Raw genomic sequence first — 11,225 nt, forward strand, 5'->3', positions numbered from 1 at the left:
AGTCGCAAGAGGGGAAGGGGACTCCCAGGAGCCTCTCTCTTCCCTTATAAGGACATACAAGAATACACAAGAGGACAGAGCATGGCGTCTTTATTGGATTGAGATGGGGAGAGGGCCTGTGATAGTCTCAGTTGTAGGCTATGATCTGGTTGATCCAGGTGCTGAACTTGCTAACCCGAGTGTATATGGCAGGCTTGTGCACGTTGCAGTTGCTGGTGCCCCAGGAGACAACGCCAATAAGCACCCACGTGTTCCCTTTCTGGCAGACAAGAGGCCCTCCAGAGTCTCCCTGAGGGAAGGAGAGGGGAGAAGTCAGCTCGGCGATTAGGGGGTGCCACAGGACAGCGAGAGGATAAGACAGGGTGCTGTTGCTCACCTGGCACGAGGAGGCCCCTGAGCCGCCTGCACAGATCATGGAGTCAGTGATACGTGAGCCCCAGTACTGCCTGCACTGACTCACAGTGACGAGGGGCAAAGCCACCTGCTGCAGGCGTGCTGGGGTCACATTGCCTGTTGGCCAGAAGGGGGTGGTTAGGCCCGGGATGACTTGTTCCCACCCTAGCGCTCTCACCCAGATTTTTGGCCCAAGTTCCTACCCACGCCGCTGAGGCGTCCCCAGCCAGTGGTGACACACGTGAGGCCTGCAGGCAGTGCCTCATTTGGAGAAGCCAGGCAGACTGGTGTGATTCGTTTTGTGTACTGGGCCGGGGAGGCGAGCTTCAGTAGTGTCAGGTCATTGTTTAGGGTGGTAGGGTTCCAGAAAGGGTGCGTGATGGCCTGTGGAACCAGGAAGGGGCCACGTAGAATGGGGGGTGGGCACAGGCCTCCAGTGTTGATAGGTGCTGAGGGGCTAGCCTAGGGCATGCCTTGAATTCCTCATCCCCAGAGCCCACCCACCTGCCCCATCCACTCTTCCTTTCCGTGTCTATAGCCCAGACACTCACCTTTGAGATGGACAGAACCTGCAAAGGCTCAGCATTGGATGATCGGTCATATTCGCCCAGGACAACAAAGTGGCGGCCAGGGCTGCAGTGAGAGTGGGGTTGGGCAGCCGCAGGGAGAGCAGAGCAACAAAAGAAGGGCATCCAGGGAAAGGAGACTGGAGAGGAGGGCAAGGGGGCAGAGTGGGAGTACTCACATGACTTTGCAATGGGCAGCAGTGACCACCCAGGACTGGCTGATGAGGGAACCACCGCAAAAGTGGAAGCCACTGCTATCCTGGGGTCAGAAGTCAGAAGTGGGAGTGGGCTCAGGCTATGCCTAGGCAGGAAGCACCTGGTACCCTGCCCCACACCTAGGGTGCATGTACCTGCAGGGACACCTGCCAGGGCCAGGAGCCTGGCACTGCATTCTCCCCGTTGACAATCCTCTGGCTGAAGCTCAGTACCGGCTTGATGGCAGGAATGCCGCAGCCTGCTCTGCCATTGGACTGGTGAGGACCTGCTTCTCACACCAGCCTGCCCACCTCTCCCCACCTCCTCCTGGGTGCCCCCGGCTCTGCCCCAGAGGTCCAAATCAGAGAGGGCTCGTCACTACCCCTTCTCACCCACAGCACTTTTAGGTATTCAGTTACCCATGTCCAGCTGGCCCCCAATTCTGTCCATTCTCTGACAGCTCTCTCCAACTTACTCCCCATTGTTCCCCAACTTCACCACCACCCGCCATTTTTCTCCGACCCCTGGGATAGACTCCTCTCTAGCCTCGCACCTGCTCCAGGCCTCCACAGCCAGAGGTTTCTCCCTGAACTACATGTCCAACCTTCATTTCTCAGTTTCCTAAACCCTCCCTGGCTCCTAGCTCTGGCCTTACCTCCTGTCCCATTTTGAGGCCAGCCCCTGTGCACCTCTTGCCCCCCTCCAGCCCTGGCACATCCTTTTCTCCTTTACCCATTCTGTCCACCTGGTTCCCTTCCCGGCAGCCCAGCTGAGCCCCTGGGCAGGAAACCTGGGCTGGCTTTGGGGGCTAGGTTGCTTGAGGGCTGGTCAGTCAGGGCTGGTCCAGGCCCACTCACCCCAGGAGGAGCCAAGGAGGCCCAGGCTAAGGGTCAGGCTGAGCAGCAGCATTGTGGCAGATGTGAGGTTGAGAACTGGGCCTGGTTTTATGGATCTCCTCGTCCTTGGGCCAAAGTCCCAGGCCTGAGGCAAGCCATGCTCCGGTCAGGAGGAGGGTCTCTAGGCCAAGGTCCTGGACTCAGGCCTGGACTTATCAGAGCCCAGGTGTGAGGCTCTCACTTCCACCCTCCAAAACCTGGTCTCTGATTGGCTCCCTGAACTACCTCGCATCCCAAGTGTTGAGGACTGGGTAGCAAGGACCTTTGGTGAAATTAGGTTTATGGTAACCACCTGGTGGCTGGGATCAGGGAAGTTTCCCAGGGCTGTCAGGGGCATCAGACTTAGAAGCCTGCCCTGCACCCGGGGGTGATCCTGACAGGTGGAGGGAAGGTCCAGCTGTACCAGCCCTGCTGAGGAAGGCCAGGGCCATGTGGCCAGCACAGGGGTTCTGGCAGGTCACAAATCCTAACAGATAGCATCTCTGTGATCCCTCACCAACTTGAACAGGAGTCGGTTTGCTCAGAGAGATGGTGACTCTCCCACCAGCACATGGTGCATTTGGTTCCAAACCTTCATCTGTCTGGCTCTGAAGCCCATATTCTTGTTGATGAAATGATATCTGGGAGGGGCCTAGCACACAGGAGGGTAAGGTGTGAGTCCTTGGTGACTGGCTGACCTTGGATGGAGGTTACAGGTACAAGCGTGACGGCCATCAATCTCTGACAGCCTCCAGGCCTTGGGGCTTCTGTGGGCAAGCTCTTGGTGTCTGCAGCCCATTTGTTGTAGAGCTCCAGGCTGAGCCTGCACTGAGGAAGAGAAGACGACCCTGTGTGCAAAGCTGTAGTGGGTAAGTTGGCTGGGCTCCGAGAGGTGTGGGGGCTCTGACTGATTCAAAGCATCAGTCAGGCAAATAAGATGAGTTAGTGGTTGAACAGAGCAATGGAGGGACAGAAATGTGATCAAGCAGTTATAACACAATGCTAATTGCAAAGTTGATTGTGGGTGTATAGGTGTTTGGTGTACAATTCTTTCAACCTCTGTGTTTTAAAATCTTCATAGTAATATACTGGGGGGAAAAGCATAATCAGGGTCCCAAGGATGTCCATCCCAGAGTAGACCCTCCCCAGAGGTTGGGCAGACGCTCACCGTTCCGGAGGTCCGTTTCAGTCAGCCGTTCTGAGGGCAGGATGCTCCTGCCAGCACACAGCACCTAGGCTGGCCCGCAGTGGGTACTCAGCAGTGGGTTTGCTGGATAAATGTGTCATGTCATCTCTCTCTGCATGAGCCCTGACCCCAGTCAGCCCAGCAAAGTTGGGAGTCAGTTCCCCTGTTCACAGCTCAGCATGTGCAAATAGAAGCCCTGTTTGGTGTTAGCACCTCAGGTGTGCCTGGTCACGGGAGGGGTTTCACAGGTAAAAGTGTCGCAGGGGTGAGGAGTGTTTTGTGAAAACGTACTCTTGGAGTCAGGGAGCAGTTCCTTGGTCAGCACTTTAGCCCTCAGTGGGGTCCATGGGGGCCTCCTTGACTGAGAGCTGTGGGCTTTGTCCTGGGACACTGATGAGCCACGGAAAGACTAGGTAGGGGCAGCACATGTGGCCCATCCGGGTTTTACAACAGTCCCCAGTGGACCAGAGGCCAAGAGCAGTGCATGGGAGTGGCAGGGGGACCTCTGCAGTGTGGAGAGTCAGGAGGGGGCTTTCCAGCTGGAGCTGCAATGCTTGCCTGGGGGACTGGAGGAGTAGATGCCTGAGGCGATGGGTGGTCACCTCTTAGGCCAAGCCCTGAAACCTTGGCAGGGAGTGGCTTCTGCAGATGTAACTTGGCCACAGAGTTCTCATGGCTGCTTTTCCCCCTCCACCCAGGAAGAACATAGCCATCTGTTTAAATATTTTTTTTTTTTATTTCCTGGGTTTTTTTCCCTCTTGTTCCAAGCTCTGAGCACCATCCTACTTCACTCCACTTCCATGGCCTGCACAGTTTCTTCCAGCAGCTCCAGGGTCAGTGGCTTCACTGTCTGGGACAGGACAGCTGTGGTCCCAGGGGCAAAGCGGTACTGGCTAGGCCTGGGAGAGGGAAGGGATGGCCTCTCAACTTGGGCCCATCATGTGGCCCATCTGTTTCTTGCACCCCCTGTCTCCCCTGCTACTGCCCCATCCTCCCTAGTGGTCCCCATCTCCCATGCTCTCACCTTTTTAAGGGCCTTGTGGGTGAGCTCAGTGTTCGCAGAAGCTTGGCGCCAGTCCCCATTATCACACATGCATCCACACTGCCCCCAGAGCCCAGGTCACCTAGGATCCCTGCAGTGATGGCTTCCACTAGCAGCTCCTGCGCGGCCTCCAGCTGTGATGATACATGTGTGTGATGCCTGATGGACCCTTTTGGTATCACCTTCAGGCTACAGCCTAGAGGTTTTGTTCGTCTCGAAGCCCAGACTATTTGCCATTTGCTCATACCCAAACCCCTCTCTTTCCCTACTCCCATCTCCAGCCCAAGCTCCCCTGCCCTGGTCTCTGCCTCCCTCTCTCAGAAGACCCTGTGTTCCTATTGCTCCCTATCTTCATAAACCTCTTTGAGTCACTTACACTTGTGGTTCTGCTTCCAGGGCTGTCCACCCAACCAATATGGTCTTGATCCCCAATCTACTGGTTCACTGCGTTTTCCCTTCTGGTCCTTAGGCACCTCTGAAGCAACACATGTCACCCACTTCCATCCCACCCCAAACAAAATCCAGACCCCACTTGCTGTTCCCTCCTCCTTGAGCTTCAAACGGTCCTCTCTGAGCTTTGACTTCTCCAGGAGTACAAACTTTGGCACTAACGGTGGTCTGCTGGAATAGCACTTCTTCACTCTGACTCCACTGGCCTCTCAGTCTTGACTCAGTCGTCACCTCCTCCAAGAAGCCTTTCCTGACCTCTAGACTAGGTCAGGTTATCTCTGTGTTATCCCAGCTCCAGCGTGCACTTCCCATCAATGAACGCGTAGTGGGCGACAGGTGTTGCTCACCACCATGTTGGGCTGGAACCGATCCTCCAGTACCGCCAGGGCCGCGTCTTGGCCCGAACCTGCAGGCAGGAGGGCATCTGAGGTAAGTCGCTGCCATCCCATTGCCGGATGAAGGTGAGGCCAGGGTCGCAGGGGCGGGATTCGTGGGGAAGGGGCGGAAGTGTTCACCCAGGGCTGTGAAGGGCAGACGGCTGTAGGAGCCATGGGGGTGCACGCTGTAGAGTTGCGGTCCGGTCAGATCTACTCCGCCCACTATCAGCGACGTGCCCACGTAGCCCCGGTACCTTTCGCAGAATGGGCGTGGTGAGCCGCAAGCACACGGCTCCAGGTCCCGCCCCTCCGTGACACCGCCCCGGACCCACCCCTCCCCCACCCTTTTCTGTTGTCTGGCGTCCCTTGACCAACATTGCTCCTTCCTGTTGCCCAGCTCCACTTAGGCCTGCCTTTTCCGGTCTCCGGGGCTGTCGCAGTCCCGCCTTTCATCCCGTCCCACTTCCTCTCAGCCCCACCCTCCCTGCAACAGCCCTTCCCCAGGGTCATCTTAGCCCCGCCCAGCACCGGAAGAGCGTTTGGCGCAGAACGCGCGTGACCGTGGCCACGCGGGGCTCGCGGCCTGTGGACAGGGCGTGTAGCTCCATGTTGGACGCCGCCATTCGCGTGGTCATCTCGGCGTCCGCGGCTACTCCAGCCCCACAGCAGCTGAGAACGAAGGGAGGGTCGGTGTGGGCGGGGCTGAGATGGATGTGCTGTGTCGGGGATGCGTGGGGGAACGGGGTCGGGGATTTCTCACTAGATTTTGGGGGCGATGAAGTGGATCTTCTCACAGCTTTTGTCCATCACTACGGAATCTCTGGTGGCCCGCGTATCCGCGCCCAGGATGACTCCGTCCTGGGGAGGGGGAGGGGCCTCTAGCTCAGTGTTTGTCGGATCCCCCAGCAGCCCCTCTAAACACCCCAGTCCCAACTCCCTGCTCACTCGGAACAGAAGGCCCGCGATGGTGGTACCAGTCTTGTGTGCTTGAGGGCTCCGGAACCCCGGGAGGACGCGTTCTAAGGATAAGTTTCTGGAAACAGAGTGTTAAGGCCCAGGTTGAGGCTCTTCTGAGACTCCATCACATCCTCCAACTCTGTCCCAGCCTCCCTCACTTCTCAGGGTGAGCTTGGGAATACAAGTCGCCCAACACATGTTGCCGTCCCTTTGCCCCCTCCAGAAATAAAGGTCCTGGGGTTTCTGGGAGTAGAAGCTGCAGAGCCAGCTCACCCCCACATACCTCTGGCAGTTCTCGAAAGAGAAGCCCCCTCGGGGCTCTAGCGCTGGCTTCAGCATCTTGAGGTGGGCAGGCTGGTCCAGGGGTTGGGGGTCGATGTGGGACCAACGCAGAGTGAGAAAGACCAAAGCCTTGGTCCTCTGTCAGCGTCTTCCCCACGCCCCCCTTGGCGTCTGACTCTTCCTGCTTTCGCTTTCACCTTTCCTCAGAGCCTGGCTGTCACCTTTGTGCATCTTCTCCTTCTGGTCCTAAGCAGCTTGGCAAAGGGGAGGTTTCCTTGCTTGGCTCTCCATCATGCTCCCTAGTACTCCGTCTTAACAGAGGAACAGATCCCTCCCTCTGACCGTTGTTCAGCAGCTTCTGCCTCTTCCAGCCTGAGCCCCAAGCCTTGCCTGTCCTGACCCCAACTCTAACCTCAAGTCCCTCAGCCCTATGGCTGTCATATTGGCCAGGCTTCTGTTACTGCCCTCCCAACATTATCAGGCATGGCTGCCTTTTGTCCTTCAGCATCCACTTTCTCTCAGCTCCTCTCTTTTGTTGCCTTTGCCTCCTCCCTGAAACTTGAAACCCCAAAGCTCAGTCCTCCATCATGGTGACACTGATCCTTCCAGCTTCCCTGTCTCAGATGGTGTCTTCTATCTAACAGAACAGGTGCCGTGGGGCTGCCCATCTAGTGGCCCGGAAGCATGCTGGGCTCTACCCATGGACAAGCCTTATTTCACATCCCAAATGACCCTTTATTTATCCACATCTTTCTCCTACCGCTTTAGCCTCAGCTAGCATCCTCTCTCTCCTGGGTACTGCACTGTCCTCCCTGCCTTCCCCAAGTTTCTGCCCCTACCCACCACCCCCAGGCTCCCCTTTACCTTTCAGAGAAGGGACTGTTTCTAGATTGGAAATCTGATTACACTTTCCCTAGTTAACCCCTTCAGCAACTGCATATTGCCCTTAGGCTCAAACCCAAGTCTTTTCAGTGGCCCACATTACCCTTCTCATCCCATCTGATCTCAGAATAGCCATCACTTCCTCTGGGAAGCTTTCCCTGACCCACAAACAAGATTCTGCCCCTTGGTGCTCCCTAAACTTTTCTCTCAGACCACTTAGCTCCAATAATTAATCTTTCATTAGAAGAATGATCTGATTAGCGACTGGATCTCCCTCAGATTCTAAACTCTTGTGCTTCTGTCGCAGGCTTAGCACTCACAAGTCCATGTCCACAGGTGGGTTCTGCCTTCCCTTGGGGGAGTGGGTGGGACAGCTCACATCTTCCCTGCCTTGTACCCTTAGCTCCACGTGCCTCCATCCCACAGCTATGTGTGCAATTACCTCCAGTCGCCCACCCCCAGAGCAGAGGCAGGCACAAGGCAGGCTATGTGCTACATAAACAGCTCAACCGGGAGAGTGGGAAGCTATCATCCTGGTGCTCAGTTCAATCTCAGGCTTCATCAAAGCCCATCTTGCCCTTATGCTCCACAAAGCACCAGGCCTATGGCTATTGCTTGGTGGATACTGGTGCCTGGATGCCACTGCCTCCCCTGCAACCCACAACACACATGTCAAAACTTAAAGAGCAAAAGAGGGTCTTTATTCAGGGGGCCGGGGCCCTGGGCTGGCAGCTGGGGGTGCAGGGGTACGACGTCGGTAGGCACCCAGCAGGATGGCATTGATGTGCTCCAACGTCTGGTTGCTGAAGACCATGTTGAGGTGCTGTGTCCCATGCAGAGGCAGCAGATGCACAGGCTGTGGCTGGCGGCTCTGCCAGCGGGCACAGAGCTCAGTGCTGCGTGTGGCCACAGTGTCGTCACCGTCCTCATAGAGTACCCCCACGGGGTCTGTGTAGGGGAAGCCGTGGTCAAAGATGTAGGTGTTGGGTGTGGGCAGGCCCACGCCATACAGACAGTATACTTCCACTCCAGGTGCTGGGAGGCCTGCCAGTAGGTCACGTGACTGTAGCCACATGTACCAGCCTTCCTCAAAGTGCAAGTCTGCAAAGAAGCGCTGGAAGTCACGGCCTGTGTAGTTGAAGCTGGGCGTGGAAATGAACACATGGTCTTCAGGCCATACCTCTCTGGAGGGAAACATCCAGGGGGAGGTCGTTGTTATGCGCTGTTCCTCTCTCAGCTTGATGCTGGACACGATCGGGATGCCCTGGTTGTCACCTGTGAACACGAAGCAAGGTGGGTCAGGGAGCCAGGTCTGGGTCCCTTGGGCCCACAACTTGCCCCCAACCCAAGTTCAGCTGGATGCTAAATCTTGTCCCTACCCAATCCAAATTGAGCCTCTGAGCAGGCCTGGCAATCAGTAGGTGTTCAATATGTGCTTTTTAAATGAGAAGCCCTGATGGCATGTCTGTGGGGCACAGCTGTAGAGCCTCAGAAGGAGGCCAGGGAAGGAGGGGCCTCCTGAGGACGGGTGTACATGTGTGAATGTGGGAGGATGGTGCTGGTGGTTCTCCCTCAGCTAATTGGCCCCTGTGGCCTGCACTGCACAGGGGTCAGAGCTCCCTTCTGGGAAGGATATTAGACTGCGTCTGTGTTTGGCACTTACAGACATAGTCTGATGAGTGTTGCCCTCAGCAGACTGTGAGCTACTAGGGGGCAAGTTGAGTCTGGCTATACCCTGCATACAGTGCGTGCTCAACAAGTGATAGCTATGCCACTTCTCAGAGAAGGGCATAAGGGTTTCTAGGGTCTGGCCCTGGCTTTGGCAGATCTGTCCTTAATAGATCCCTGGGGAAATGGGCTCCTGGAAACAGAGGCAGCTGAAAGCTGAGTGGGCAGGACCTGAAACCACAAGAAACAGACCTAGGTCCATGAGTCAGATTGTTGGGGTTCACTTCCTTTCTGTTTACTCTCCTTTTGTCACTGAAGCACCAAATCACCCAGACTTCTGGCAGGAGCTACTCTAATGTCTAGGCTAGGGGGCCAGTGACCAGGGCCATGCCTCAGGGGTGGTAAATTACACACTTAGCCTGACATGGTGAGAAGAAGCAGGAGTGAGGGCAGGCCCATGGTCAGCTTCATCCCCCTCACTCCAACCCCCTCATTGACACAGGTGGTCCAAGGCCTTCTCACCTGAAGCCAAGACCAGCATGGGCTTGATGGAGCCCCCCCAAGGAGCTCCAAGAGAGATGAATCCATCAATGAAGCGGTCCTTCCAGGCCTGGGGCTGGCGCAGCAAGAAATAGAGCAAGTGTAGGCAACCAAGGCTATGACCAATGAGGAAGACAGGCTTTCCATAGGCAGCATGCATCTCCTCCACCAGCCCAGCAAGCTTCTGGTAGTATTCCTCCTGCTGGCCTGAAGTAGGGTGGATGGGGTCAGGGCAACGGATGGGGTCAAGGCCCATCTGCCCTGCCCCAAGCCTTCAGAGACACTCACTCGGCTCCAGCCGCCAGTCGTAGGGGGCGGCCCTCACTGTCTCATCGCGCACATACCCGTTGTTGACCAGATTCTGCACTAGTGTGTGCATGTAACCTGTAGGGGAGGCAGCAGCATTGGAGGCTCTGGTCATGGCTCCTGTGGGCTGACCACAGCTGGAGCCCTGCCCTTTCCCCAGTAAACACACCTGCCAGCTTGTTGTTGTCCAGGTACTCAACAGAGTAGGTCTTCCCAAAGCCAGGGACACGGATCTGTACACCAGGGGCATTGGACACGCGCCCAGAGCTGCGGTTGTAGACAACCCTGAGGGCAGTGGGACATTCAGCAGCCCAGTAGCCAAGGGGCAGAGTGTGGGGGCTGGGGCAGAGGGGGTGGCACACACCTGGTGTTATCTATCCAGCAGTCCACTCCAAGGGGTAGGAACATATTGAGATCCAGCCAGATGGTGAAGAAGTCCTCTGTCTTGCGGTAGCACATCCAGTTCACCACATCTGGTTTATCCAGCTTGGCTTCCAGTTGATTCCCCAGGCAGCCAGGCACTGTGGGCACTAGCCTTCATTCTGAATTCCTTGCATTCCTTCCCGCCCTTCTGCCTGTCCCCCCAGCTCCACCCCTTCATCTCCCATGCCCTCAACCCCCAGGAACTAAGGATGTGATCCTTTCTGATAACACCCCACCCCCCACCCCATTCCCCCGGCAGCCCAAAGCCCTGGTTCCCCTCAGGCAGGGGAGGTGCAGGGGCCAAGGCCACTGACCCCTGTCCCCATAAGGAAAACACCTAGCTTGGCTCTCCATTAATGCCAAAGTCCAAGGTGAAAACAAATAGGTATGGGAGAATGGGGGCTGGAGACCTGTTTTCCAGGGGCCAGGCACCTTGTCCTTGCTGGGGTGGGGGCTGAGTGGCTGCAGCTGACCACAGTTTGTAACGCCCTGGCTAAGCCCTCAGGCATACCCGCCCCCAACTCCACCCCCCTAGGGAAATCAGCTCAGAGACAGGAACAGGTGGTGGGGGAAGGGGTGGATTTCTCTGCAGGACAAGCCTTTGGACCCTCAAACACTGAGGCAGGTATCAGGGCTAATGCAGGCGCAGAAGGGCCATGGCAGGGTCTGCTACCAGGGGCTGGGGCCCAAGCTCCCTGAGGTCTGGCCTGGTGCATCAGGGGCCTGTGGGGGCTTACCGAGGATGACGGGCCGTGTGTGGTTACTGAGCTCAGCCTTGGGCGTGGTATGCGGGGGGAAGAGCACATTGAAAAGCCAGAAGGGGGTGGCAGAGGGGAGCAGCAGCCCCAGCAGCAGCAGCCCCCATTGCCATGGGGAGCCCGACGGCCCCATTCCAGCCCTAGTGCCTACTGCCCAGGGAAGCAGTCCCGGGCTGGCCTTATCTGGAGTGGGGGTGGGAGGGGCCCTAAGGCCAGTGGGAGGGACAGCCCAGCCAATGGGGGTGGCCAGACATTGCCGGAAAGGGACAGAGCCTCAGGGAGCCAGCTCTGGGCCTGGTTTCAGTTCCGCCTTCTTCCCTTGGTG

The 11,225-nt window shown here is 56.9% G+C and overlaps 3 protein-coding genes across 4 annotated transcripts; all 3 read right to left on the reverse strand.

Annotated features, from left to right (window-relative positions):
• Positions 1 to 73: 73 nt before the first annotated feature.
• Positions 74 to 2,135, reverse strand: CTRL (chymotrypsin like). The gene is made up of 7 exons (XM_019455524.2): positions 2,012 to 2,135; positions 1,310 to 1,413; positions 1,139 to 1,218; positions 945 to 1,026; positions 597 to 777; positions 377 to 510; positions 74 to 289 (listed from the first exon to the last, which is right to left on the reverse strand). Exons 1-7 carry the CDS (start codon positions 2,061 to 2,063, stop codon positions 128 to 130), a joined length of 795 nt encoding a protein of 264 aa, XP_019311069.1. The 5' UTR covers positions 2,064 to 2,135; the 3' UTR covers positions 74 to 127.
• Positions 1,150 to 6,870, reverse strand: PSMB10 (proteasome 20S subunit beta 10). The gene is made up of 9 exons (XM_019455525.2): positions 6,325 to 6,870; positions 6,030 to 6,117; positions 5,845 to 5,942; positions 5,613 to 5,753; positions 5,223 to 5,338; positions 5,055 to 5,113; positions 4,240 to 4,391; positions 2,012 to 4,114; positions 1,150 to 1,218 (listed from the first exon to the last, which is right to left on the reverse strand). Exons 1-8 carry the CDS (start codon positions 6,378 to 6,380, stop codon positions 4,003 to 4,005), a joined length of 822 nt encoding a protein of 273 aa, XP_019311070.1. The 5' UTR covers positions 6,381 to 6,870; the 3' UTR covers positions 1,150 to 1,218; positions 2,012 to 4,002.
• Positions 6,871 to 7,884: 1,014 nt separating this feature from the next.
• On the reverse strand, positions 7,885 to 11,127 carry LCAT (lecithin-cholesterol acyltransferase). 2 transcript variants are annotated; one of them, XM_019455521.2, is made up of 6 exons: positions 10,880 to 11,127; positions 10,084 to 10,240; positions 9,889 to 10,004; positions 9,702 to 9,797; positions 9,396 to 9,620; positions 7,885 to 8,480 (listed from the first exon to the last, which is right to left on the reverse strand). In XM_019455521.2, exons 1-6 carry the CDS (start codon positions 11,031 to 11,033, stop codon positions 7,906 to 7,908), a joined length of 1,323 nt encoding a protein of 440 aa, XP_019311066.1. In that variant the 5' UTR covers positions 11,034 to 11,127; the 3' UTR covers positions 7,885 to 7,905. The 2 variants fall into 2 exon arrangements, with proteins under 2 accessions (XP_019311066.1, XP_019311065.2); XM_019455520.2 differs by having other exon boundaries at positions 10,084 to 10,249.
• Positions 11,128 to 11,225: the final 98 nt, after the last annotated feature.

Source organism: Panthera pardus, unplaced genomic scaffold, assembly GCF_024362965.1.
Source record: "Panthera pardus isolate Hobbes unplaced genomic scaffold, ASM2436296v1 HiC_scaffold_19, whole genome shotgun sequence".
Taxonomy (NCBI): domain Eukaryota; kingdom Metazoa; phylum Chordata; class Mammalia; order Carnivora; family Felidae; genus Panthera; species Panthera pardus.

Excerpts from the sequence above, each read along its gene's own strand:
- CTRL (XM_019455524.2), bottom strand. The coding sequence starts at position 2,063 with ATGCTGCTGCTCAGCCTGACCCTTAGCCTGGGCCTCCTTGGCTCCTCC. Across the intron at positions 1,414-2,011 it reads CCTCCTTGGCTCCTCCTGGG|GCTGCGGCATTCCTGCCATC; the intron begins GTGAGTGGGCCT and ends ATGGCAGAGCAG. Across the intron at positions 511-596 it reads GGGACGCCTCAGCGGCGTGG|GCAATGTGACCCCAGCACGC; the intron begins GTAGGAACTTGG and ends TCTGGCCAACAG.
- PSMB10 (XM_019455525.2), bottom strand. The coding sequence starts at position 6,380 with ATGCTGAAGCCAGCGCTAGAGCCCCGAGGGGGCTTCTCTTTCGAGAAC. Across the intron at positions 5,943-6,029 it reads TCGCGGGCCTTCTGTTCCGA|GACGGAGTCATCCTGGGCGC; the intron begins GTGAGCAGGGAG and ends CCCCCTCCCCAG. Across the intron at positions 4,115-4,239 it reads CCCACAAGGCCCTTAAAAAG|GCCTAGCCAGTACCGCTTTG; the intron begins GTGAGAGCATGG and ends TCCCTCTCCCAG.
- LCAT (XM_019455520.2), bottom strand. The coding sequence starts at position 11,033 with ATGGGGCCGTCGGGCTCCCCATGGCAATGGGGGCTGCTGCTGCTGGGG. Across the intron at positions 9,798-9,888 it reads GGACAACAACAAGCTGGCAG|GTTACATGCACACACTAGTG; the intron begins GTGTGTTTACTG and ends CCTCCCCTACAG. Across the intron at positions 9,621-9,701 it reads CGACTGGCGGCTGGAGCCGA|GCCAGCAGGAGGAATACTAC; the intron begins GTGAGTGTCTCT and ends ACCCTACTTCAG.